The sequence below is a fragment of the Symphalangus syndactylus genome, chromosome 16, assembly GCF_028878055.3.
Source record: "Symphalangus syndactylus isolate Jambi chromosome 16, NHGRI_mSymSyn1-v2.1_pri, whole genome shotgun sequence".
Lineage (NCBI taxonomy): Eukaryota > Metazoa > Chordata > Mammalia > Primates > Hylobatidae > Symphalangus > Symphalangus syndactylus.
The window spans coordinates 10,180,109-10,207,561 of record NC_072438.2 but is presented as its reverse complement, the minus strand read 5'-3'; the positions used below and the strand labels follow the sequence as shown (position 1 = coordinate 10,207,561).

The following is a 27,453-nucleotide window of genomic DNA, read 5'->3' as shown; positions in this document are numbered from 1 at the left end:
AGTTAATCGGGCTGGATTAGAAACCAAGCTCACACAAAACTGAAGTCTGTACTGCTTACAGGAGCCATACTTCAAAACCCATGCACACGGAGACCCAGCAAGGCTGAAGTGGAATAATTGGAAATTACTTGCCATGCAGACCATAGCAGGAAGAAGGCTGGTGTCACTGTTGATATCAGGTGGGACAGACCAAGGCAGCAGGTGATGGGTGACGCTGCAGGGGTGAGGGTGATGACATGGCTTCAGTACAGGCAGCACAAAGGGGCAGAAGGGAGGTGAAGTTGACAGGCCCACGCTGATGGCCGCCTCTCTCCCCAGGCAGTGGAACAGATAGACAGGAACATCAGGATATAGTTTTGTTTTTTTTTTTTTTTTTTTTTTTTTGAGACGGAGTCTCGCTCTGTCGCCCAGGCTGGAGTGCAGTGGCGCAATCTCGGCTCACTGCAAGCTCCGCCTCCCGGGTTCACGCCATTCTCCTGCCTCAGCCTCTCCGAGTAGCTGGGACTACAGGCGCCCGCCACCACGCCCGGCTAATTTTTTTTTGTATTTTTAGTAGAGACGGGGTTTCGCCGTGGTCTTGATCTCCTGACCTCGTGATCCGCCCGCCTCGGCCTCCCAAAGTGCTGGGATTACAAGCGTGAGCCACCGCGCCCGGCCTATAGTTTTTTTTTTACAAGGTTTAACCAACTTGACCTGAGTTTTGCAAACTTCAGCAAATACTTGGAGAAATGGCATCTGTTCAAGTGGGTGTTTATTAAAGTGGACTCCACGTTGGGTAGTACAGCAAGTCTCAAGACATCTCAACAGTGGATTAAAGTGGGAATCAGTGACAGGAAAACACCCAGAGACCGTATGCTCCTTCAGTAACCTGTGTGCCAAACAGGAAATCACTGTTGAAATGAGAAGATATTTTAAACGCAGTGATAATCAAAATACCACTTACCAGATGTGTGGGGTGCATCTAAAGCAGGGTTTAGAGGAAATTTGTAACCTAAACGCATACATTAAAAGGAAGAAAGGTTGGTTGGGCACAGTGGCTTACAGCTGTGATTCCAACACTTTGGGAGGCAAGAGGATTGCTTGAACCTGGGAGATCAAGGCTGCAAGGCTGCAGTGAGCTGTGAGCAAAACCCTGTCTCAAAAAAAAAAGAAAAAAGAAAAAAAGAAAATGTTAGAAGTTGATGACCTAAACTCGTTATCTCAAGAAGTTAGAAACAGAACAGCAAATTAAACTCAAAAAAGTAGGTGGAAAAAAATAATCAAAGGTAGGAACAGAATTCAGTTAAAAACAAGCATACTGGCCAGGCATGGTGGCTCATGCCTGTAATCCCAGCACTTAGGGAGCCTGAGGCAGGTGGATCACCTGAGGTCAGGAGTTCAAGACCAGCGTGGCCAACATGGTGATGCTCCATCTCTACTAAAAATACAAAAATTAGATGGGCGTGGTGGTGGACGCTACCTACTTGGGAGGCTGAGGCAGGAGAATCGCTTGAACCCAGGAGGCGGAGCTTGGAGTGAGCCGAGATCGTGTCATTGCACTCCAGCCTGGGTGACAAGTGAAACTCCATCTCAAAAAAAAAGCAAGTGTACTATAGGAAAAGTCAGTAAAGCCAAAAGATGTTTCTTTGGATTATCTGAAAAGATTAATTGAATCCTTAACAACTCCTCTGGTCAAGAAAGGGAGACAGAACACGGACTCCCAGGGTGGGAAACCGAGGGAGACGGGTTCCGTAGACGTTCAGACAGCGTGTGAGGTGCGGGGAGGAGCGCCATTCTGAGTGGAATGGGCAAATTATCTGACAAATGCCTCTCAAAACACACCTGTGAAGAAATACGGCATTGGAACGTCTGTGAAAGAAATGTATTCTGTAATTTAAGATCTTCCTGCAGGCCGGGCACCGCAGCTCACGCCTGTAATCCCAGCACTTTGGAAGGCTAAGATGGGAGGATCACTTGAGCTAGAAGTTCGAGACCAGCCTAGTTAACATGGTGAGGCCCTGTCTCTACAAAAAAAATTTTTTTAAATCAGCCGGATGTGGTGGCGCACGCCTGTGGCCCCAGCTACTCAGGAGGCTGAGGTGGGAGAATCACTTGGGCCTGGGAGGCCTAGTAAGCTGTGGTGAGCCGTGATTGTGTGCGCACACAAAAGAACCTCTTGGAAAGGAGAATTGCAAGCCAGATCTCAGGAATTTAGATAGAAAAATTCTAAACAAAATGTTAGCTAAAAGAACCTAGTGTTATGTAACAAAGGTAACATGTCTTGACATCTGGTTTATTTCAGGAAAGTGGTTTTAACATTTGAAAGTTGGTCAGTTACCGTAATTCACCACATTAGCCGAGCAAAGGCAAAAACCAGGCGAAGTTTTCGCAGATAAAGCATAAGAATGAGGGCTCCTTTCTCATCAAAGTGCGCAGCAGAGAGGAACAGAAGGAAACCTTCTTAGGGCGATGAAGAGTAGCCACAGAAACCCTAAAGCACCACAGCTGCTCATGACCCATCTGGACGTTTCCCTCCTGAGTTTGCCAACAGAGCAAGGGTTTCATTCTCACTATCCAGTATTTTATGGTCGGTCTTAGCCAGTGCAGTAAGGCAAGAAAAAGAAAGAAAGGGCGGAAGAAGTGGAAGTGTCAGCTGTTGCTTTTCACAGGTAGCGTGATTGTTTTCAGCAAGAAACCCTAAGGAGCCTGCACACTCTCAGAACGAGCAGATAGATCTAATGAGATGGCTGAATGTGAAGTTAGACACGGGGCAGCAGGAGAGGAGCATGTGGAGCATGCGTGGGCCCTGCACGGCGAGCCTGTGCTGTGCCTGGGTGAGAGGCGTGTTCCCTGCGTGGCGAGCCTGCGCTGTGCCTGGGTGAGAGGGGCACAGGGTTGCAGCCATGGCACAGGTGTAACAGCTGAGCCTGTCAGGAGTCCCCTCTGCCCTGTTGGAGCTAGTCTGGCAGTACACTGCCAGAGGCCGTGTCCTCCACAGTCCAGGGCTCTCGGGAGCGGTCAGCCCTGCTCACAGACCTCATTGTGCCCTCAGCGCCAGGCTGGGTCAGCCGAGCCCGCAGGCCCAGTGCCCAGGGCCATCTCAAGGGGCAGCTGGGGGAGGGAGGCTGGGCATGAGCAGCACTCCCTCTGGGGCTGCCCAAGTTCGGTCTGTCCCAGGACCCAAGCCTGTCTGTCCAACACACTCCCTCCCTCCGTGCCCCTTCCGCTGTGCCTCTCTGCCCTTGGTCGTGACCGATCTGAGCCTCCACTGCAGTGGCCGTCGGATTCTCTGCTGGCTCCTCTGCAGACGTTGCCTCCTGCACATCTCCACGCCAGCTGTGCCACCGCTGTGCAGTCCTTGCTACTCCTGACGACAGACAGCGGCACGCAGAGAGGCTCGGGTGCAGGGGGAAGCTCGTGTTGGCCCCGGCTGGAGTGCACGTCAGTCCCGGCTTCGGCCGTGGCCATCTCCACCCAGAGCCCTGAGTGGGCATCGAGGGGGCGCTGCTCTGCGTGAGGTTGGCCACCCCTCAGGGCAGGCACAGGGTGCTCTCCCCTCGTGCAGGGAGAGGATGTTTTAGGGGTGAGCAGGAAGGGGCAAACTAGAGGCCTTCACACATCACAGGCATGTGTGGAGCTCAGAGAAGTGACATTTAAAACCAGCAGTGGCTCTGACCCACACAGACCGCCAGGCCTGTCTCCCTGCCCTCCCTCGGCATATCCCACCCTGCTCTGGCTGTTCCTGGCCCTGCCCTCCGTCGGCCTATCCCACTCTGCTCCGGGTGCTCCTGGCCCTGCAGACGCTGGTAGCCTGGGTTTTCCAGGAACTGGCCGCCACTCTTGTGTTTCTTCTTTATTTTCTTAGGTATACGAAATTCAACATGTAGAGATTTTAGGTGGCATAAAATAAGACAGGCATGGGGAGCCTGCTGCCCGCTGGAGAGCCCGGGCTTATCAGTGCAGTTTATGACAGTGGGATCAAAGATGATCATAGGAAATGTGTGAAATAGCCTGGAATTCCTTAGAGAGCTGTGGGGCCAGGAAATGGTCAGTGTCAGGTCACACCTGTCTCCTCGTGCGGCCAACACCCCAAGGCGGGCCCTGTTGATCCCTGCCCCTGCTCCCCACAGCTCAGCCAGTGCTGCCTCCCCAGCCCCACGGTGGACACGGCTTTGTTTTCCCCGGAATCATGTTCCCAATTCCCTGGCAGCCGGATTCTAGAGGTCTTGGTTTTATGGGCATCTGTTGACAGTTGTGGATTTTTGTCAGGGCAGACGTCGTCATTTTTGTGGAAAACACGTTTAGTATCCCAGAGTACGTGCTCTGAGCTGCCAGGTGGCCGAAGTCTGTGTATGCTGGGCAGTGAGGGCCAACGCCTGCCTTGGAAACCTGGAGTCCCACCTCAGAGCTGCCTGCCTGGGTGCCAGAGTCGCCGGACGTTGTCCCGTCTGCTCTGAGCATGCGTCCTCCCCTGGACTTGCAGGAAACATGGTGGCCCCGCCCGGTGCCCCTCTGCCTTGAACACAGTCGTGGGCATCCCCACTGTGACGTCCGAGGAGCGAGTGAAATGAGGCTCTTCTGGGGCCGTGACCAGGGGGTGCTGGTGCCCTGTGGGTTCCTGGGACAGCTGCTGGGTCGGCTCACAGGGCTCCAGCTTCCGCAGGCGGGGGTGGCCAGCTGCCCTGGTTGTTCTCGCCCCGCTGCCTGCAGCTGCCATCTGTTTCCGTGCACGTTTCTTTAGTGAATGTTCAAGGGACTTACAGACGACTTGGACAGCCTTCCTAAGTGGCGTCTACTCGTAACTGCAGGTATGACCTGGACGCGTGTGACATTCAAGAGAAATACCCGGATTTATTTCAAGTGAACCTAGAAGTGGAGGTGGAGCCCAGGGACAGGCCGAGCCGGGAAGCCCCGCCATGGGAGAACTCGAGCATGAGGGGGCTGAACCCCAAAATCCTGTTTTCCAGCCGGGAGGAGCAGCAAGACATTCTATCTAAGTTTGGTAAGATCCCACAGGTGAATCGAGGGAATCCTGTTCTGGTGAGTGTCTGTGGAGAGAGACCCCTTTGGCCGAACTCTGGCAGGGCTGGGCCACCATGCCTGCTGCTGCACCCAGGCCCTGAGCAGCTTGGGCTGCAGGAGGTTTTGGAAACTCCGTCATGGATGTTGGCTACACCAGAGAAGGAGGACTCGCAGGCTGCAATTTCTGAGGCCCGTGGGCAGGGACAGAGGCAGAGGCAGGAAAACCCGGGCTCCTGGAGCGAAGCGGGGTTTTGTCCCGGGTGTGTGTCTGGGTCAGATTTTTGTCACATGTGCTGGACACACGTCCACTCTCACTGTGAGCCTCGGGCCTGCTGGCAGCACGTGGAACAGAACCCTCGCTCCTTTCGCTCTTCAAAAAGGCAGCCCAGGAAGCGCTGGCAGGTGGGCCCAGGGCCGCCCACTGCCCACGCCACGCTTGTTCTCGGCTCTCGGTTTGCAGTGTTTGTGTTTTTTTTCTGAGCATCTTCAGCGTCCCTGAAAGAGGCTGTATGTGTGACGTGTGCGGGCTGTGTATGTGTCCATGGGTGGCGTGTGCCCATGTGCCATATATGTGTGTGCACGAGTGGTGTGTGCATTCCTGTGTACTGTGCATCTGTGTGTGTGCTGTGTGCATTCCTGTGTACTGTGCATCTGTGTATGTACAGTGCATTTGTGTGTGCATTTGCGTGTACCATGCATCTGTGTATGTGCTGTGTGTGCATTCGTGTATACCGTGCATCTGTGTGTTTGTGTGCGCATTTGTGTGTACCGTGCATCTGTGTGTTCTGTGTGTGCATTCGTGTGTACCGTGCATCTGTGTGTGCGCTGTATGTGCATTCACTTGTACCCTGCATCTGTGTGTGTGCTGTGTGTGCATTCGTGTGTACCGTGCATCTGTGTGTATGCTGTATGTGCATTCGTGTGTACCGTGCATCTGTGTGTGTGCTCTGTGTGCATTTGTGTGTACCATGCATCTGTGTGCGTGCTCTGTGTGCATTCGTGTGTACCGTGCATCTGTGTGTGCGCTGTATGTGCATTCATTTGTACCCTGCATCTGTGTATGTGCTGTGTGTGTGTTTGTGTGTACTGTGCATCTGTGTGCTGTGTGTATTCATGTGTACCCTGCATCTGTGGCGTTTGATGCCTCAGTGGTGGGTTCCTTGTGCGTGTGCTGTGCCCGAGTGTGCACGCATGGCCCAGAGCAGCATCCGAGTGGATAGCAGGAATCTGTTCACAGAGATCCCCTCCCCGTCATGTCATTGGTCTGCTCTACCAGTGGCCTGGCCTGCCACGGGGCTGGCGCCCGCCTGGCTGCACTTCCCAGCTCTGGGGTCAGTGTTGCCCCGAGGCTGCTGGCCAGTGCCGGTGCCCTGACGCCCTCTGTCTCCTGCAGGGAAGCCGGAGCTTCCCCGGCAGCCCGGCTCCACGGCTCAGTATGATGCTGGGGCAGGGTCCCCGGAAGCCGAACCCACGGACTCCGACTCACCGCCAAGCAGCAGCGCGGACGCCAGCCGCTTCCTGCACACGCTGGACTGGCAGGGTAGGCAGCGTCCCTGGACCGGGCCACTTGCAGAGGGCAGGCCCCTGGTCTGGAGGTGTCCTGGGGCATGGGAAGCGTCTTGGGAGACGGGCCTCGGGCAGAGCTGAGCTGCACCACAGTGGGGCTGTGCACCCGGCACGTCAGCCCGTTCTTTAATGGCTCACGAGCTAAGAATGATTTCATATCTTTTTAAAGGTGAAAAGAAAAGAACATGCCCACAAAGTCTGAAATACTGACCCTCGCTCTTCACCTCAGTCTGTGGGCCTGGGGAGTCTGGCAGCGTGGGCCATGCTGGCGGGGCCCCGGGGTACAGGGGAAGGGCCTGGGCGGAGGGACAGTCTGTCCCCACCTAGGATCCCACACCTCTCTCTGCCCACAGCCCCCAGTGGGCTCCCAGCCCCTCCGAGGCTTTTCAGGAAAACACCTGGGCGCTGTCACTGGACCTCGCCCCAGACACACCCCAAGGGACGCCCCTGCCACTTCCTGTCCCAGCACTCTTGGCTGTCCCAGCAGGGTCGTCCCTTCCGCTGCCTGTTCCCAGAGCACCCTCGATTGGTGTTCCTCCCCCCCAGTGCTGCCATGCGGCCCCCACTTGACTCAGCCTGAGGCACCGCGGAGGCCCAGGCGGAGAGAGCTGCAGGCAGACCCTTGAGGCACAGGCTGGAGGTGGGCGTGCTGGAGACACCTCAGGAACAACCCCCCCGCCCACCGCCCACCCAGAAGCTTCTGCAGCACTCGCCAAGGCCCTGGGCCGAGGAGGTGCCGAGGGGCCGTGCCATGGGGACCCTGGTGCTGGCCATGTGGGTTTGCCAAGGCCCCTGGGCCAAGGAGGTACCGAGGGGCCGTGCCGTGGGGACCCTGGTGCTGGCCATGTGGGTTTGCCAAGGCCCTGGGCCAAGGAGGTACCGAGGGGTCGTGCCATGGGGACCCTGGTGCTGGCCATGTGGGTTCACCAAGGCCGTGGGCCAAGGAGGCCCTGAGGGGACGTGCCGTGTGGTCTCACCAGCCTGTGGTTTTGTTTCTTTTTCACAGAAGAGAAAGAGGCAGAGACAGGTGCAGAAAATGCCTCTCCCAAGGAGAGCGAGTCTGCCCTGATGGAGGACAGAGACGAGAGTGAGGTGTCAGATGAAGGGGGCTCCCCGATCTCCAGCGAGGGCCAGGAGCCCAGGGCCAACCCGGAGCCCCCCGGCCCGGCAGCAGGGCTGGTACAGCAGGACTTGGCTTTTGAGGTGGAGACGCCGGCTGTGCTGCCGGAGCCTGTGCCACAGGAAGACGGGGTGGACCTCCTGGGCCTGCACTCCGAGGTGGGCGCAGGGCCAGCTGTACCCCCGCAGGCCTGCAGGGCCCCCTCCAGCAACACCGACCTGCTCAGCTGCCTCCTTGGGCCCCCCGAGGCCACCTCCCAGGGGCCCCCGGAGGATCTGCTCGGTGAGGCCCCCCTGCTCCTGGCAAGCCCGGCCCCTCCCCTGAGCGTGCAGAGCACCCCAAGAGGAGGGCCCCCTGCCGCTGGTACGTGTTTCTGTTCTGAAGGCGAGTGGCTTCACGGTAGATGAGTGATGAGGCTGAGTCATTCTCACTGCATGGGCATGTCTCGAAGGTGCTTGCAGGAAGGGAACGTGCCCTCCCCCCACCTCCCCCAGGAGCAGCCTCGGGGTCACGGCAGGGTTCTGCGCTGCCTGCCTGAGCTCACGGGCTGGGAGCTGCTGGCTTCTCCATCTCAGCAGTGTTGCTGTGTCTGTGGGAAAGTCATCCTGAGGCATGGGGCATGGGGAGGCGTGGGGCACGGGGGGCCCCTGGGCTCACTGCCTCAGTGCCCCTGCGAGGGCAGCTGTGGGGTCTGGGCTGCCCAGCTGGAGTGGCCTCTTGGGCAGACCTGACTCCAGAGCTGGGCTCCTTTGTCCCCAGGCAGCCGGGCTGAGTCCTCCCCATGCTCACCTGTCCCCACAGCTGACCCCTTTGGCCCGCTCCTGCTGTCTTCAGGCAGCGACTCCCAGCCCTGCACCAATCCTGATCTCTTCAGCGAATTTCTCAATTCTGACTCTGTGACCGTCCCACCATCCTTCCCGTCTGCCCACAGCGCTCCGCCCCCGTCCTGCAGCGCCGACTTCCTGCAGCTGGGTAAGCGCCTCTCGCCTGGCAGCCAGCTCTCTGTGACTGCCTCCCTCAGGACCGCAGCCTGTGGTGGGAAGCAGAGCAGTGGGTCTCAGGCAGTGGTGGGGCTGGACTGTGTGGCCTCCAGGTGCCCTTCCTTGCGGCCCAAGCATCCTGCAGGATGTCCCAGAGGTCAGGACAGACTGCTCCCTGCTCTGTCTCCTCGAATGATCCCCAAACCTGGAACAGGTTGTGGGGGCCTGCCGTGCCTCGGTCATCTGTGACTGGCAACAGGTGTTTCTCGAGGCCTCCTCAGGCCCAGGCCTTGCAGCTGTTAGCAGAGAAGGCCACCTGCACGCAGAGCTTGTGTGGGGCTGAGAGGTCAGAGGGAGGCGGTTGGGGGACCCAGGGTCCGGGAAGCTGACCTGGTCTGAGTGCAGCGGGGGCCTTGGGGCACTGTGTCTGTGAGGAGGAGGCCAGGCGCCGGGCACAGCATGGCTTGTTTAGACAGACGCCTGTGGGCCAGGCCCTGGGAGATGGCTGGGCTGCCCCTCCAGTGTGGTCCTAGGGGAAGGAGCCCGGGTTCTCTCTCCTGAGGAGGCAGCAGCGTGGTCCATGGTGCGCTCTGGGATGACGATGACCATTGCAGGATGGCGTGTGGGTGAGCGTGTGGAGCGCAGCCTTGCAGCGTTGGGGCGGGTGCCGCCAGAGGTGTGCTGCGTGGCCAGAGCCAGGGCAGACAGGACCTGCTGGGCCCTCTGTCTGCCGAAGGTAGCTCAGCCAGGTGGAGCCACCGCAGGCTCTGGTGGGTTTTAGGAGAGGCGGGAACGCAGGCTGTGGGGATGGCTGCAGAAAGTGGGGTCCTGACAAACCCTTTCGGATGGGAACGCACAGATGCTTGTTCTCAGCCTCGCCTGCGAGCTGCTCTGCCTGCTGGTGCCCCTACGTCCACTCGCTCAGTTCTGTGTGATGTGATGCATCCTCAGGGCCCGTCAGGAAGAGAGAGGCCGTCAGCCCAGCCTCAGCTCAGCATGAGTGCAAGAGGGGTCGGCTCCTGGGGCCCTGAGCACAGCCTGGCGCTCCACCACATTTGGCTACTGCTGAGACACCAAATTGTGCTCTCTCCTGGTTCCTTCTTCCCAGGGGATCTGCCAGGAGAGCCCAGCAAGATGACAGCCTCGTCCAGCAACCCAGACCTGCTGGGAGGATGGGCTGCCTGGACCGAGACTGCAGCGTCGGCAGTGGCCCCCACGCCAGCCACGGAAGGTATGGCCACCACCCACCAAGGACGGGGCTCCCAGGACATGCAGCTGCTGTGGCCCGTCTCTATTTCACACATGCCTGTAACAGGGCCCTCTCTGCGCAGAGACCGAAGGAAGGGCTGGGGTGTGCTTGGTGGTGCCGGCTCCACACACAAGGCTGTGGTATGGCTGCAGCGGCCTCACTCACCTGGTGTGACTGGGGTATACAGGGACACAGACTTGGCGTCGCAGAGCTGCAGCAGCTCCTGAACGTCAGCAGCACCCCCAAAGTGTCCTTCTCCTCCCACCCGGCAGGGCGTCTGCGTTTGTGATGCGATTTCATGCCCCACACTCTGTGGACCACCTGGTTGTTCTGCCTGTAGCGCCCTGTGGCTGTTCCCTCCTGAAGGGGTTTGTGAGTGAAGCTGACCCCACAGGTCTTGTTTCGGTGTTGCGGCCAATGTCCCGTGCCCTGTCAGGAAGGGGTCGTGTACAGCAGTCCGTGTTTGCGACCTCCCGTGCCCTGTCAGGAAGGGGTCGCGTACAGCAGTCGCGTTTGTGAGCATCCCGTGCCCTGTCAGGAAGGGGGTCGCATACAGCAGTCCGTGTTTGCGACGTCCCGTGCCCTGTCAGGAAGGGGATCGCGTACAGCAGTCGCGTTTGTGAGCGTCTGTCCTTCCCGTCACCCTGGAACCGGCCCTCCCGCGGCATCTCTGGTAGCGCAGATGCGTATGCTGCAGCTGCGTCTCGGGCCGGCCTCAGCAATGTCGCAGATTTGCTTCCAGACCACAGTCAAAGCGAACACCCCTAGAAAGCCAGTCAGATTTTGTTTTCCCAGTAAGCATAAAAGTTACGGGAGTTTTTTGTGTGGGGTTTTGTTTTTGTTTTTGTTTTTGAGACAGGGTCTTGCTCTGTCACCCAGGCTGGAGCATAGTGGCGCAATCTCTACTCACTTCAGCATTGACCTCCTGGGCTCAAGCGATCCTCCCACCCCAGCCGCCCGAGTAACTGGAACTACAGGCAATGTGCCACCATGCCCAGCTACGTTTTAAATTTTTTTTGTGGAGACAAAGTTTTGCCATGTTGCTCAGGCTGGTCTAGAACTCCCGGGCTTAGGCAATCCACACACCTCAGCCTCTCAGGGTGCTGGGATTACAGGCGTGAGCCACTGCACCCAGCTAAAAGTTATATTTACATTATACTGCAGTCTGGTTTTTTGTTTGTTTTTTTGGGAGATGGAGTCTTGTTCTGTTGCCCAGGCTGGAGTGCAGTGGTGCAATCTTGGCTCACTGCAACCTCCGCCTGCTGGGTTCAAGTGATTCTCCTGCCTCAGCCTCCTGAGTAGCTGGGATTACAGGCACCTGCCACCACGCCCAGCTAATTTTTGTATTTTTAGTAGAGACAGGTTTCGCTATGTTGGTCAGGTTGGTCTCGAACTCCTGACCTTCTGATCCACCTGCCTCGGCCTCCCAAAGTGCTGGGATTACAGGCATGAGCCACCACGGCCTGGCCATGGTCTGTTAAGTGTGCAATAGCATTATGTCTAAAAAATAAATATAGTTACCCTGATTTAGAAATACTTCATTGCTAAAAAATGCTAACGATCCTGATCTTGCTGGTGGGGGTCTTGTCTCAATGTGGATGGCTGCTGACTGATGAGGGTGCTGATTCCTGAAGGCTGGGGTGGCTGTGGCCGTTTCTGAAAATAAGACGATGAAGTTCGCCACATGATTGTCTCTGCCTTTCACAAAAGGTTCCCTGCGGCTTGCAGTGCTCTCGGATGGCATTTACCCACATGGAGCTTTTTCCGTCCTCTCAAACCTGCCACTGCTGTATCAACTAAGTTTACGGAATATTCTAAACCCTCGGCCTCATTTCAGTGTTCACATCATCTTCACCAGGACTAGATTCCATCTCATTAAACTACTTTCTTTGCTCATCCGTGAGAAGCAACTCCTCATCTGTTCAGGTTTCATCCTGAGATTGCAGTAATTCGGTTCCATCCTCAGGCTCCAGTTCTAATTCTAGTTCTCTTGCTATTTCCACCACATCTGCAGTGACTTCCTCCACTGAAGTCTTCAACTCTACAAAGTCATCCTTGAGGGTTGAGATCAGCTTCTCCCAAACTCCTGTTCATGTTGCTGTTTTAACCTCCTCCCGTGAATCAGGAATGTTCTTAATGGCATCTAGAATGGTGAATCCTTTCCAGAAGGTTGTCAGTGAACTTTACCCAGATCCATCAGAGGAATCTGTGGCTGCTATAGCCTGAGAAATGTGTTTCTTAAACAGTGAGACTTGGAAGTCTACACGACTCCTTGGTCCAAGGGCTGCAGAACGGATGTGGTGTTAGCAGGCACGAAAGCAGCGTGACTTTCCATGTACATCTCTGTCAGAGCTTTTGGGTGACCAGCTGCATTGTCCGTAGTGTCAGCGAACAGTCGTATTTTGAAAGGAATCTTTTGTCTGAGCTGTAGGTCTCAACAGTGGACTTAAAATAATTCCATAAACCATGCTGTACACAGATGGCTGCCATCCAGGCTTTGCTGTGCCATTTCTATGGCGCAAGGCAAGTCAATTTAGAATCTTTTTTTTTTTTTTTTTTGAGACGGTGTCTCTCTTTGTTGCCCAGGCTGGAGTGCAGTGGTGTGATCTTGGCTCACTGCAAGCTCCGCTTCCCAGGTTGATGCCATTCTCCTGCCTCAGCCTCCCAAGTAGCTGGGACTACAGGCGCCCACCACTGCGCCCGGCTAATTTTTTGTATTTTTGGTAGAGACGGGGTTTCACTGTGTTAACCAGGATGGTCTTGATCTCCTGACCTCGTGATCTGCCCGCCTCGGCCTCCCAAAGTGCTGAGATTACAGGCGTGAGCCACTGTGCCCGGTCGATTTAGAGTCATTTTTAAGGGCACTAGGGTTTTTGAATGGTGAATGGGCACTGTGTTCATTTAAAGCCACCATCTGCATTAGCCCTTCACAAGAGAGGCAGCCTGCCCTGTGAGGCCTTAAAGCCAGGCATTGACTTCTCTTCTCTAGCTATGAAAGTCCTAGATGGCGTCTTCCCATACAAGGCCGTCTCATCTGCGTGGAGAGTCTGGCGGGTGCAGCCCCTTCATTAGTGGTCTCAGCCGGATCTTAGTGGATGACTTGCTGCAGCTTCCCTGTCAGCGCTTGCTGCTTCACCTTGCACTTGTACGTTGCAGAGACGGCGTCTTTCCTTCAGCCTCAGCCCCTGCTGGCTTCACTTTTCTTCTGCAGCGTCCTCACCTCTTTCCACCTTCATAGAATTGAAAGAGTTGAGACCTTGCTCTGGATTAGGCTTTGGCTTAGGGGGATGTTGTGGCTAGTTTGACCTTCTCTCCAGATCACCCGAACTTCCTCTGTATCAGCAATGCGGCTGGTCCGACCTTCTCTCCAGATCACCCGAACTTCCACTGAATCGGCAGTGGGGCTGGTCCGACCTTCTCTCCAGATCACCCGAACTTCCTCTGAATCGGCAGTGGGGCTGGTCTGTGTTCTTATCATCATGTGTTCACTGGAGTGGCATTCTAATTTCCTTCAGGAACTTTTCCTTTGCAATCACAACTTGGCTTGCTGGTGCAAGAGTCCTAGCTTGTAGCTTATCTCGGCTTTCTTTTTTTTTTTTTCTAGAAACAGGGTCTTGCTCTTGCTCTGGCTGGAATGCAGTGGCACCATCATGGCTTACTGCAGCCTCAACCTCCTGGGCTCAAGGGATCCTCCCACCTCAGCCTCCCGGGTAGCTGGGACTACAGGCGCTCACCACCATGCCTAACTAATTTTTTAAATTTATTTTTTGTAGAGATGGGGTTCGTAGAGATGGGGTTCGTGTTGTCCGGGCTGACCTTGAACACCTGGGCTCAAGCACCCTCCTGCCTCAGCCGCCCACTGTGCTGGGAACACAGGCCTGAGCCGCTGCTCCCGGCCTTCCTCTGCTTTTGACGTGCCTCGCTCACTAAGCTCAGTCGTTCCTAGCTTTTGATTTCAAGTGAGACACTTGAAACTCTTGGATTCACTTGAACGCTTATAGACCGTTGTAGGTTCTGAATTGGCCTAATTTCAGTATGGTCATGTCTTGGGGAATAGGGAGGCTTGAGAAGGAGCGAGACGGGGAGCGGCTGGTCTGTGGAGCAGCCACAGCACATTATCAGTTAAGCTCACCATCTTCTATGGGCACAGTTCATGGCACCCCAAAACAATTAGAGCAGCAGCATCAGCTCATGGAACACACATCATCAAAGCAGATGCAATCATGAAGAAGTTTGAAATATTACAATTCCCAAAATGGGGCACAGGGACACACAGTGCACATGGCGTGCAGAAAATGGTGCTGGACACAGAGTTGCCACAGCCCTCAGCGGGTGGAACACACACTGTCCGCAGAGCTCCGAGAGGCACAGTGCACGGCGTGCCAGGGCCTGGGTGCCCATCCCCCCGAGTGCACAGTGCAAGGCCTGCCAGGGCCTGGGTGCCCATCCCCTCCAGTGCAGTGCGAGGCGTGCCAGGGCCTGGGTGCCCGTCCCCTCCAGTGCAGTGCGAGGCGTGCCAGGGCCTGGGTGCCCGTCCCCTCCAGTGCAATGCGAGGCGCGTCAGGGCCTGGGTGCCCGTCCCCCCAAGTGCAGTGCGTGGCACGCCAGGGCCTGGGTGCCCATCCCCTCCAGTGCAGTGCGAGGCACGTCAGGGCCTGGGTGCCCGTCCCCTCAAGTGTAGTGCGCGGCACGCCAGGGCCTGGGTGCCCGTCCCCTCCAGTGCAGTGCGAGGCGCGCCAGGGCCTGGGTGCCCATCCCCCCCGCGTGCAGTGCGAGGCGCACCAGGGCCTGGGTGCCTGTCCCAAGTGCAGTGCACGGTGCACCAGGGCCTGGGTGCCCGTCCCCCTGAGTGCGCTTCAGGACATCTTTGCCCAGGGGCAGCTCCCATCTCCAGTTTGTCTCCTGGTTGGATGATCACTGCGAAGGTGTCTTGCCAGTTTGATTTCTTTCTTATGAATGAGGTTGACTCTCAGTTTGAGTGGTTTTGGTTACGTGTATTTCTTTTGAGAATCATTTCATGTTCTGTGCTCACTTTTTGGCCTCAGGAATTCATCTTTTTCCTCGAATAGATCCAGGAGGACTCTATACATGGAGCCTGGTTTTAATGACTGCGTGGCATCTATCAAGTAGCTCTGCAACGGCTTTTCTTTTTTGTGAGACAGAGTCTCATTCTGTCACTGGGGCTGAGTGCAGTGGCATCACTCTCGGCTCACTGCAGCCGTCAACCCCTGGGCTCGAGTGATCCTCCCACTGCAGCCCCCCTGGGTAGCTGGGACCAGACGCATGTACCACTGTGGCTGGATTTTTTTTTTTTTTTTTTGGTAGAAACAGGGTCTTTCTATGTTGCCCAGCCTGTATTTTATGATTTTATACTCAGGATATTCTCAAATTGATGCTGTTATAAAGAGTATCATGAAGAACATTCACATTTTAGATAGATTCCAGAAAGTGGTACTGCAGAATCCTAATCCTAATGATATGAACATGGTTTGGTTCTGGGTGTGAGTTGTGAAGCTGTTTTCCCCGAGGAGCAGCATGGGGCATGGAGGCAGCGTCCACCACACACACCTCCGTCCTGGCTGGTCTCGTGCACGCAGGCCGTGCAGGTGCCAGCTCTCAGGCAGGAGTGAGGCTGTCACGTCGTAAGGAGGCGCGATCGGAGGTCCCAGGAGGGTGTGTTTCGCTTCAGGTGGTGCTTGTTCTAATGCCCTGTGCCCCTTCTCCAGGCCCCCTCTTCTCTCCTGGAGGTCAGCCGGCCCCTTGTGGCTCTCAGGCCAGCTGGACCAAGTCTCAGAACCCGGACCCATTTGCTGACCTTGGCGACCTCAGCTCCGGCCTCCAAGGTAACATGGAGGGCATGTTGGGGGTGTGGAAGCTGTTTCCTTGTAGGAGGTTTATTCTTATCTGTCTGACTCTGAGCTGCCCAAAGTGAAGTCTTTGCCTCTGTTCACCAAGACCCCCAAGCCCAGAGCACAGTGAGCCCAAGGGCACAGCGTGTCTGCACCGGTTCCAGGCGACTGCCAACTGTCAAGCTAAAACCAGGAGCTGCTGATGCTGGCGCTGCTGCCAGCCCCCACCGGCACTGTGCTCTGTGATCCGTCCTGCCCTCAGGGCCGTGGGGGCCGTCTGGGAAGTGGGGTCTCTGCATGGAAGTGGGGTGTGGCTGGGCTCTGCTCAGCCCCCGAGGCTGTGCTCGGAGCGTGCTGGCTGTCGGCCACAAGAACCAAGCCCACCCTCTCCAGTCCCGCGTCTGCCTCAGGCCCGGCCCGGGTGCTGTGGCTTCGAGTCTCCTTGGGCTGACCTGATGCCCCTGGGTCTCTGGGTTCACTCCCAAGATGCATCCCCCTGGGGTCCTTGTGGCTTCTCAGAACAGGCATTGGCAGCGGGGGGACGATCATCTGAAGGGGCCTCGCGTGCACTCGCCTGGCCATCGGGTGGAATCCTGGGTGGGAAGTTGCTCCACCTTGGGATCCTTCTTGGTGCCAGTGACCCCCGGACGCTCCAGCATGCAGCCCCAGGCGATGGCGTCGGCTCCTGCTCAGCCCCGGGAGCATCTCCCGTCTCCTCATCGTTTCTCCTGTCCGCCCTGAGTGCCTCAGATTCCTGCGAGCAGGTGTCGGCGTCGGATGTCTAGGGCTGGCTTCGAGTCCTCACTCTCTCCCGGGCTGCTTCGAGTCCTCACTCTGCTCTCACGAGCTCGCATCTGAAGTGCCTTCTGTTCTGTCACGAAGTCCCAAGAGTTTTTTCGTCTTTGAATGTTCTTTTTATGTTTCGGATGATTTGGGGGATTTATTGTGTCTTTTGAGGACATCCATGAGTGTTTCTGTCCGTGTTCTTTTGTATTTTCTTTCCCTTTGTGGCCTCTGTCTTATGTTGTCTGAGCACGGTGGGGTTGTGGGGGCCGTGCCCTCGGGAGGAGACCTGCATGTGCCTTGACTCCCCTGGGCAGCTGACACTGGGGCAGAAGGAGTGGACTCCCAGGGATCCCCGCCGTCTGTGTCCTAGACACAGCCCCAGCCCTCCGCCTGCTGGCTCGGTGGGCGGCCTGAAACCATCCTGCCTTCTAGGAAGACAGCAATTCTGAACAAAGCAAAGCCGATACAACTGAAGGAAAAAATAGACAAACCCAAATCATAGCTGGCGACGTCAGCACTGCTGTCCCGACACGGGACGGAGCAGCTGTACTGAAGGCTGCGAGGATGTAGAAGGGTGGAGGCACCAGCCAGCAGGGCCCACCAGCTGCAGGCACGGACCTTTGCATGCACTGTGGGAGCCTCCTCCACGCAGGCCCTGTCCTCAGAGAACTAGGATTCTGCGGTGTGCTGTCTGACCACAGTGAAATAGAATGGAAGAATCTTCACACTTGGGAACAAAACAGCACACTTTCAAATGACACCTGGGCCAGAGAGGAGGTCTTGAGGGAAATGATGCGTGGAGCTGAGTGAAGATGCAGGTGCAGCCTAGGAAAGCCCAGGGCCCCACCAGGCAGTGCGGAGACACCCCCAGCCATGGGAGCTTGCTATGGAAAAGCTGGAATGTCCCGGCAGTAACCTGAGCTCTCTGCACAAGACATTTGGAAAAAAAAAGGAGCGAAATAAGCCTACAGCAAGCGGAACTAAAGAAAGAATGAGGAGCCACGGGCAGTGCAGTGGAACACAGGGACAGAAGCCAGTTCTGAAGCCCACAGACCTCTCCCGGGACTGCGGGGAGGAGTGACCCGGGTCATCAATAAGTGGGGTGGTGCAGGAGGCACCACCGCAGACCCCACAGGCTCTACGAGGGTCACGGGTGCAGGCGCCTCTGTGCAGTATTCTTGACAACTTCCGTGAAATTGACAAATTCCTCAAAACCAGTTACTGCCACAACTTACCCAATATCAAGTAGATCCTTTGAAAAATTCTATAAATAGCCGGGCGCGGTGGCTCAAGCCTGTAATCCCAGCACTTTGGGAGGCCGAGGCGGGTGGATCACGAGGTCAGGAGATCGAGACCATCCTGGCTAACACGGTGAAACCCCGTCTCTACTAAAAAATACAAAAAAATTAGCCGGGCGTGCTGGCGGGCGCCTGTGGTCCCAGCTACTTGGGAGGCTGAGGCAGGAGAATGGCGTGAACCCAGGAGGTGGAGGTTGCGGTGAGCCGAGATCGCGCCACCGCACTCCAGCCTGGGGGACAGAGAAAGACTCCGTCTCAAAAAAAAAAAAAAAAAAGAAAAAAAAGAAAAATTCTATAAATACAAAGAAAATAAATTCATAATTAAAAACTTCCCAAAAAGGAAACCTGTGGACCCACCTGGGCCACTGGAGAATTTCACCGAATGTTGAGAGAATGCCAATTCCACCCTCTCACAGGAAGCAGGAGAGAGGGAGCACTTTCTAATTGATTTTACGAAGCTCATACTGTCACCCTGATACCAAAATCAAACAGAAACAGCACCAAAAAGGAAAACTGGGCCCATATTCCCCATGAATATACACACAGATCTTCAACCAAACTTCAGCAAATAGAATTTATCAGTATATAAAGAGAATTCTACACCAAGATCAAGTAAGATTTGTTCCAGGAATACAAGGCTGACATTTCAGAATTGTTAAAATCTATTTAGGTTGCTGCAAAAGTAATTGTGGTTTTGCCATTGAAAGTAATAGCAAAAACCACAGTTACTTTTGCACTAACCCAATATCATATTAACTGGCTGAAGAGTCGTGATCACATCAACAATGCAGAAAAGGCATTTAACAAAATTCAGTACCTTTTTATGGTAACAATGTCAGAGAACCAGTCATGAGCAGAACGTCATCAACTTGGTAACAAGCATGTCTAGAAACCCACAGCCAGGCCAGGTGGAGTGGCTCACACCTGTAACCCCAGTGCTTTGGGAGCCAACGTGGGAGGATTTCCTGAACCCAGGAGTTTGAAACCAGCTTGAGCAATATAGTGAGACCCCTGTAAGAATTAGCCAGGTGTGGTGGTGAGCAGCTGTGGTGAGCAGCTGTGGGGGTGAGTAGCTGTGAGCAGCTGTGGTGGTGAGCAGCTGTGGTGGTGAGCAGCTGTGGGGGTGAGCAGCTGTGGTGGTGAGCAGCTGTGGGGGTGAGCAGCTGTGGGGGTGAGCAGCTGTGGTGAGCAGCTGTGGGGGTGAGCAGCTGTGGTGAGCAGCTGTGGGGGTGAGCAGCTGTGGGGGTGAGCAGCTGTGGTGAGCAGCTGTGGGGGTGAGCAGCTGTGGTGAGCAGCTGTGGTGGTGAGCAGCTGTGGGGGTGAGCAGCTGTGGGGGTGAGCAGCTGTGGGGGTGAGCAGCTGTGGGGGTGAGCAGCTGTGGTGGTGAGCAGCTCGTGGTGGTGAGCAGCTGTGGGGGTGAGCAGCTGTGGGGGTGAGCAGCTGTGGGGGTGAGCAGCTGTGGGGGTGAGCAGCTGTGGGGGTGAGCAGCTGTGGGGGTGAGCAGCTGTGGGGGTGAGCAGCTGTGGTGAGCAGCTGTGGGGGTGAGCAGCTGTGGTGAGCAGCTGTGGGGGTGAGCAGCTGTGGTGGTGAGCAGCTGTGGTCCCAGCTACTCGGCAAGCTGAGGTGGGAAGATCACTTGGATCGCTGGAGCCCAGGAGGTCAAGGCGGGACTGAGCTCTTATTGCATCACTGCACTCCAGTCTGGGCAGCAGAGCAAGACCCTGTCTCAAAAAACCTGCAGCCAACATCTTTTTTTTTTTTTTTTGAGACATAGTCTTGCTCTGTTACCCTGGCTGGAGTGCAGTGGCATAATCTCGGCTCACTGCAACCTCCGCCTCCCAGTTTCAAGCAATTCTCCCGCCTCAGCCTCCCGAGTAGCTGGGATTACAGACATGCACCACCACGCCCAGCTAATTTTTGTATTTTTAGTAGAGACAGGGTTTCACCGTGTTGGCCTGGCTGGTCTCAAACTCCTGACCTCAGGTGACCTCCCAAAGTGCTGGGATTACAGGTGTGAGCCACCCTGCCCGGCCAAGCCAATATCACTTTTAACCATCCTCCTAAAATCAGGAACAGGGCAGGAGTGTCTCTTCTCCACTTCTACTTGTCGGAAGTCCCAGCTGCTGCCATTTGGCAAGAACAGGAGGTCAGAAGTTACACGCACTACAAAGGGAGAAATAAAATTGCTCCTGTCTGCAGATGACATGATTGTCTGTGCAGGGACTGAAGCAACCTACAAAGATCTTTTAGAACTGTGAGTTCAGTAAGGTCGCAGGATACGAGGTCAACACACAAAAATCTGTCCTATTTCTGTTTACTTGCAATTATACAAGGAAGCCAACATTTAAAACAGTACCATTTACAATCACCTTTTTTTTTTTTTTTTTTTTTTTTAGAAAAAATAAACATTTAGGTATAAATCTGACCAGACATGTCTAGGGCTTGTATGGTGGGACTATAAAACCAACCGTGGTGAAAGAGACCAGAGGAGATGCGAGTGAAGGGACGGACGCTGCACTCACGGCCTGGAGGCTCCTCAGTAAGGTGGCCGCTCTCCTGTGCGCATCTGTAGCCTAACACAGTTCCTGCCAGCGCCTCAGCAGGCATTTTCCTAGATATAAATGAGCTTACTGTACAGTGTATTTGAAAGACAGATGGACTAGATGCCTGGAATAGTTTATTTTTTTGAGACGGAGTCTTACTCTGTCGCCCAGGCTGGAGTGCAGTGGCCTGATCTCTGCTCACTGCAAGTTCCCCTTACCGGGTTCACACCATTCTCCTGCCTCAGCCTCCTGAGTAGCTGGGACTACAGGTGCCCGCCACCACGCCCGGCTAATTTTTTTGTATTTTTAGTAGAGACGGGGTTTCACCGTGTTAGGATGGTCTCGATCTCCTGACCTCGTGATCTGCCCGCCTCGGCCTCCCAAAGTGCTGGGATTACAGGCGTGAGCCACCGCGCCCGGCCATGCCTGGAATATTTGTAGTGGAAAAATGACGTGGGAGAAGTCACTCTTCCTGGCTTTGAGGCTTACTCTGAAGCCACAAATCAACATTGCGGTGATGGCAAACAGACACGTCTGTGGAGAGAAGAGAGGACTCAGAAATAGGCCACACAAGAGAGACCAGCGGAGCTTAGACGGAGGCAGAAAACCCGTTCACCAGATGGTGCTGCAGCACCTGGGCAGCCGTAGGCAAAGCCCTAAGCCCGCCCTCTACAGAACAGCTCATCAGAATGCAGGGCCTTTAGGAGAAAACCTTTGTGACCTGGGGCTGGGCAGAGTTCGTAGACCCGCCACCCAAACCACACCCATAAGAGGACAGGTGGACACAGCCTCAGAGCTCTGAGCATGTGAGCTGCGGACTGGGAGAAGATATTTCCAAACCACCTGTTTGACAAAGGAGTCATCTACAGAATATAAAAATACAGTCAAAAACAAACTGAAAGCAATCCAGTTACACAATGCGCGAGAGACGGTCGGGTGCGGTGGCTCACCTGTAATCCCAGCACTTTGGGAGGCCGAGGCGGGCGGATCACCTGATGTCGGGAGTTCTAGACCAGCCTGACCAACATGGAGAAACCCTGTCTCTACTAAAAATACAAAAATTAGCCGGGCGTGGTGGCATGCGCCTGTAATCCCAGCTGCTCAGGAGGTTGAGGCAGGAGAAGCGCTGGAACCCGGGAGGCGGAGGTTGCGTGAGCCAAGATCCTGCCACTGCACTCCAGCCTGGGTGACAGAGCAAGACTCTGTCTCAAAAAAAAAAAAAGGCAAGAGACACTAAGGGACCTCCAGCACATCAACATCCGATGGCCAGGAAGCACAGGCCGAGACACCCGGCATCACGGAATACTGGCGCGGAGGAGGCCGGAGCGCGGAGGAGTCTTACGCATTGCCCGGGGGGACGAGCCGCGTCTCTGACGGATTGCGGGATTGCGGTGGGGGGGGGTGACGAGCCGCGTCTCATGCATTGCCGGGGGGACAAGCCGCGTCTCATGCATTGCCGGGGGAGCGAGCCGCGTCTCATGCATTGCCGGGGGGACAACCGCGTCTCATGCATTGCCGGGGGAGCGAGCCGCGTCTCATGCATTGCCGGGGGAGCGAGCCGCGTCTCATGCATTGCCGGGGGGACGAGCCGCGTCTCATGCATTGCCGGGGGAGCGAGCCGCGTCTCTCGGGCGTTGCCGATGGGGCGAGCCGCGTCTCATGCATTGCCGGGGGAACGAGCTGCGTCTCATGCATTGCCGGGGGAACAGCCGCGTCTCATGCATTGCTGGGGGAACAGCCGCGTCTCATGCATTGCTGGGGGGACAGCCACGTCTCATACATTGCCTGGGGGACGAGCCGCATCTCATGCATTGCCCGGAGGGACGAGCCGCGTCTCTCAGGCGTTCCCGGGGAGTGAGAAGTGGCAGGGCCGCTCTGCAGAACAGGTGGGCGGTTTCTTACGAAGCTAAACACACAGCTTCTGAGCTACTGTGGGACAGAGGCATTTATCCCAGAGAAACGGAAACTCTCATTCTCACAGAAGTCCGTAACAGGCGATCAAAGACGTGTTCGTTGTAGCCAAACAGTGGCATCAGCCCAGGTGTCCTACAGGTGAGCGGTTCAGTAGGTGGTCGGCACACCACCAGATGGCCCTCGGCAGAGGGAGGGGGAGTGGCGGATGCCCCGGCCCGAGTGACCTCATCCTGAGTGAAGAGTGCCAGTCCAGAGGCTGCCGCTGTTGGTGCCCTTCTAGAACATAACTGACAGTCTGGGCATGGCGGCTCACACCTGCCATCCCAGCCCTGTGGGAGGTGAGGCCGGCGGGTCTCTTAAGCCTAGGATTTCAGACCAGCCATAGTGTGAGACCCCATCTCCCAGAAAGAAAAAAAAAAAAGATGACAGAACCGTAATGAAGCATTCAGGTCGTGATTGCTGTGGTGCTGAGAGGAATCTGTGGTGTGGTCAGTGGCGTGGCCCTGCACACACACACGAGTCCAGCTGGCCACGTCTGGTGCTGAGAGGAATCCGTGGTTTGGTCAGTGGCGTGGCCCTGCACACACACACGAGTCCAGCTGGCCACGTCTGGTGCTGAGAGGAATCCGTGGTTTGGTCAGTGGCGTGGCCGTGCGCACACACGAGTCCAGCTGGCCACGTCTGGTGCTGAGAGGAATCCGTGGTTTGGTCAGTGGCGTGGCCCTGCACACACACGAGTCCAGCTGGCCACGTCTGGTGCTGAGAGGAATCCGTGGTTTGGTCAGTGGCGTGGCCCTGCACACACACGAGTCCAGCTGGCCACGTCTGGTGCTGAGAGGAATCCGTGGTTTGGTCAGTGGCGTGGCCCTGCACACACACGAGTCCAGCTGGCCACGTCTGGTGCTGAGAGGAATCCGTGGTTTGGTCAGTGGCGTGGCCCTGCACACACACGAGTCCAGCTGGCCACGTCTGGTGCATTTGTAGGTGGTGCGGCTGCCTGGGCTCAGTGCTTCTCTGAGGTTGTGAGAGACGCCCTCCCTGGGGGTTGCTGGGCGCAGGTGCTCAGGGTATTTACAGCTTCCTGCTATTCTAATCCAAAATAAAAAGTTAAAGGATCGGGCCAGCCACGGTGGCTCACGCCTGTAATCCCAGCACTTTGGGAGGCCGAGGTGGGCAGATCGTGAGGTCAGGAGATCGAGACCATTCTGGCTAACACGGTGAAATCCCATCTTTACTAAAAAATACAAAAAAAATCAGCCGTGTGTGGTGGCGGGCGCCTGTAGTCCCAGCTACTTGGGAGGCTGAGGCAGGAGAATGGTGTGAATCCGGGAGGTGGAGCTTGCAGTAAGCCGAGATCGCGCCACTGCACTCCAGCCTGGGCAACAGGGAGACTCCGTCTCAAAAAAAAAAAAGTTACAGGATCAGCCCTTATTTGATGTGCTCTGAAGAGGCAGTGGCCACGCGACTGATGGCAGTGGCCCTCCAGGATGCTACAGACATGGGGACACTGCCCCAACCCCCGTGGACAAGCCCCGGGTCTGCCTTGGCTCGTGGGGGTGGGGTGCTGCCTCCACAGCTGCCCTGTCCTGGTGTCTGCCCGCCATCCAGAATGTTCCCATCGCCCCAGCACCTGGCCTGTGCGCCAGCCCCCGGAGACCTTCACATGTGTGGGTGCAGCCGGCACCTCTGGACGGCCTCGAGTGACCAGTGTTCTATTTTGCAAGTGTGTGTTTTCCAATATACGTGGTGCTCTGGGTTGTAGAAACAGTAGTTGCCTGTCATGGACGACCAGATGCCGAGTTTCTGATCTCCGTCTCCACAGGCTCACCAGCTGGATTCCCTCCTGGGGGCTTCATTCCCAAAACGGCCACCATGCCCAAAGGCAGCGGCTCCTGGCAGACAAGTCGGTCACCAGCCCAGGGCGCCTCATGGCCCCCTCAGGCCAAGCCGCTCCCCAAAGCCTGCACACAGTCAAGGCCTAACTATGTCTCGAACTTCAGTGTGATCGGGGCGCGAGAGGAGCGGGGGGTCCGCGCACCCAGCTTTGGTGAGTCCCCCACTCTCTGTTGCTGTGGAGTTTGCAGAGACCTCCCTGAATTGGCTAAAAGTAGAACCTGTGTTGTTTTCTTCAACTTGGAGCCCAGTCCTGGGACAGGCACGGCCGAGCCACTCAGAACGACACGGTTTCCAATGTGTGTCCACTGGTCTCTCTCTGGGTCAGGCCTCTGGGTCCCTCTTGTTCCAGTGACACCTTCTTGACCTGTTTTTAACCAATGGCCTTTACAACCCTGTCTTGTCTTCCCTCTTCTCTTCTGTGGAGGCATCAGGATGGTAGCCCTGTCCCCGGGGGCAGCAGGTGGAATTGGGCCTGCGTGTCTCTGCAGAAAGTTTCTGTTCTTAACTGGGCTTTGTGGCTCACGCCTATAATCCCAGCACTTTGGGAGGCTGAGGCGGACGGATCGCTTGAGCCCACGAGTTCAAGACCAGCCCGCACAAAAGTGAGACCTCTCAACAAAAACTGTGAACATTAGCCAGGCATGGTGGCGCATGCCTGTGGTCCCAGCCACTTGGGAGGCTGAGGCAAGAGGATCGCTTGAGGCTGGGGGGCGAAGGCTGCAGAGAGCTGAGATCGCGCCATTTGCACTCTGGCCTGGGCAACAGAATGGAGACCCTATCTCAAACAAAAAAAAACTTTCTGTTCTTTTCTAGCTCAAAAGCCAAAAGTCTCTGAGAACGACTTTGAAGATCTGTTGCCCAATCAAGGCTTCTCCTCCAGGTCTGACAAGAAGGGGCCAAAGACTATTGCAGAGATGAGGAAGCAGGACCTGGCTAAAGACACGGACCCGCTCAAGCTGAAGGTGGGTGGGTGGGCAGCCCTCACTGGGAGCCCAGAGGCCCCAACCCATGGCCCCTGGAGCATCTGCTGCACCGCACGGAGCCGGCATCTCCAGACAGGACCTGTCACTGCCGATGGGCCTGGCAGCCCTCGAGGACAGGGTGGCCTGAGGCCTGGGGGGCAGGGCAGAGGCAGGCCCCAGGCCATGCTGCTCCCCATGTGCCCAGATGGCTCAGTGCTGGGGGTGGGGGGCGCGTTACAGAAGTGAGTGCCCCCAGGGTATCTGCAGAGACTGTTGAGGGTGGGCATCTCCTGGGGGCTGCTCTAGGGACTGAGCCTCCCAACCCAGGACGCTCACTGGGGGGTGAGGATGCAGCGGTCAGGGTGTCACTGTGCCAGCCCTGAGACACGCCCTGCTCTGTGGCTTGGCCGATGCCCAGCTCTGCAGGCCACATGCGCCTGTGACCTTGGGGTCCTTTCACAGGCACCAGGGACCATCCCCTTCTCCCTCTGAGTCTGGGGCCTGGGATGGGCCAAGGGGTTGCACCACCAGAACCAGGGTTTGTGTCCTCGGTGAACATCTGGCTGAGACGAGGGTCCCTCTGGCCCCAGGCCCTGGAACATGAAGGCCACCTGGCCCTGTGTCGTCCAGAGTGGGCTCTGTATAGTTGAGGGCAGGGCGTGCAGCGGGACAGTGCCTGTGAGTTGGGCTGAGCCCACCCCACGTGGCCAGGCACTTCCTCAGCGCTGTGCCTCAGTTTCCGAGGTGCAGAGGAGAAGGGCAGGCAGGTGCCGAGGGCTCAGCGAGCTCCGTGTGTCCCGCAGCTCCTGGACTGGATTGAGGGCAAGGAGCGGAACATCCGGGCGCTGCTGTCCACGCTGCACACAGTGCTGTGGGACGGAGAGAGCCGCTGGACGCCCGTGGGCATGGCCGACCTGGTGGCTCCAGAGCAGGTGAAAAAGCACTATCGCCGCGCGGTGCTGGCCGTGCACCCCGACAAGGTGAGCAGAGCTGCCAGGCGGCCGCGTGAGGCCTTCAGGGGCAGGTGCGGGGGAGGTCCTGCCCCGCCCACCCCTGCATGCTTGAGAGGCGCTTACCCGGCCTGTCACCCACAGGCTGCAGGGCAGCCGTACGAGCAGCACGCCAAGATGATCTTCATGGAGCTGAACGACGCCTGGTCAGAGTTTGAGAACCAGGGCTCCCGGCCCCTCTTCTGAAGCCGCCGTGGTGGTGGCTGCGCACACAGCTCCACGGGTCGGGAGCCGTCGTGGGACCTGGGTCCCCACCGTGAGGACCCCGTGGGCGACGGCAGGTGTGGCCAGGATGGGGCCCCGAGCCCGGGTGGCCGCCCGCCCGGCATTCCAGGCACATGAAGAGAAAGCATTCCAAAGCCTCTGATTGTTGTTTCCTTTTTCTCCTCCCGAAGGAACAGCTGATTCATGCTCCTCCCACAGTTGTCACGTCTGTGATTTATTTGGTGTTTCGGGCGTGGCCTCTGGAGCGCCGGCACGTGGTGGGCCCCGCTGCTGGCGCTCATGGGCCCTGGTGTTTGCACCGCACTTTGTAATCAGTCCCGTGGTTGTCTGTACAGAATTAAACTATTTTCCGATGACTGCTGTGTCTCCAGTGTGGATCCACTCGCCCAGGTGCCGTTCATCAGCTGGGGCGCAAGGCTGTGCTTCCTCAGCAACCTTGCCGTGGTTGGATTGTTGCAGGGGCCAAGTGGAGAGAAGAGGGTCCTGGGGCTGCAGGGGCTCTGGGCAGCTCTTCAGGGGGCCATGGAGCCCAGCCAGGGCAAGGCCAAGGATGGGGGCCTCTGCAGTCCCCTCCTCCACTGGGTCCCTGCCCCTCGGTCCCTGGGCTCCTTTCTCCTTTCCACTTGGCCCCCGCCCCTGGGCCCTGGACCTGGGAGCAAGGGTGGGCTCCACACTGCCCCTGTGCCATCCCCGCAGGGCCGAGGTGGCATCTGGGCTGTCGGGCTGGTGGAGGACCAGGGGCCCCTGGAAGGAGAAGGTGACCATGGCGAGCCCCCACCCCACAGCAGACTCGAGGAGGCCCTGAATCACATAGCCCTGAACTCACCACCAGGGTCTTCCTGTTTTCAGAGAATAATGACTTCACATTTGCTATGCACCTGCTACTATTTTTAGCTCTTTTAAAAAATAATGAGAAGCTAAATAGGTGGTGAGATTTTCACATCAAAGTCGTCTGGATTCTGGCTCCGGGTCTGGCCACCCCGACTCAGATGCTCCTGCTCTGGGGGCAGCTCAGGCCACGCTCCCTCTAGGCTCTCCAGCCTCAGCCCTGTGC

The 27,453-nt window shown here is 56.6% G+C and overlaps 1 protein-coding gene across 26 annotated transcripts in view; it reads left to right on the top strand.

The window, feature by feature from the left end:
- The window catches only part of GAK (cyclin G associated kinase), an 82,335-nt gene extending 55,580 nt beyond the window's left edge, over window positions 1–26,755 (top strand). For 8 of the 26 annotated variants that reach the window (XM_063619338.1, XM_063619334.1, XM_063619341.1 and 5 more), the window contains 9 exons: window positions 4,788–4,981; window positions 6,395–6,541; window positions 7,574–8,050; window positions 8,489–8,659; window positions 9,776–9,898; window positions 15,643–15,759; window positions 24,129–24,353; window positions 25,016–25,164; window positions 25,968–26,755. In XM_063619338.1, coding sequence (XP_063475408.1) covers window positions 4,788–4,981; window positions 6,395–6,541; window positions 7,574–8,050; window positions 8,489–8,659; window positions 9,776–9,898; window positions 15,643–15,759; window positions 24,129–24,353; window positions 25,016–25,164; window positions 25,968–26,360 — 1,996 coding nt within the window. In that variant the 3' untranslated portion in view covers window positions 26,361–26,755. Of the gene's footprint in view, window positions 1–4,787; window positions 4,982–6,394; window positions 6,542–7,573; window positions 8,051–8,488; window positions 8,660–9,775; window positions 9,899–15,642; window positions 15,760–16,402; window positions 18,102–24,128; window positions 24,354–25,015; window positions 25,165–25,967 lie in introns of those variants that run through there. The other 18 variants (XM_055245958.2, XM_063619336.1, XM_055245963.2 and 15 more) reach the window with 8 other exon arrangements.
- The last annotated feature ends 698 nt before the right edge of the window (window positions 26,756–27,453 follow it).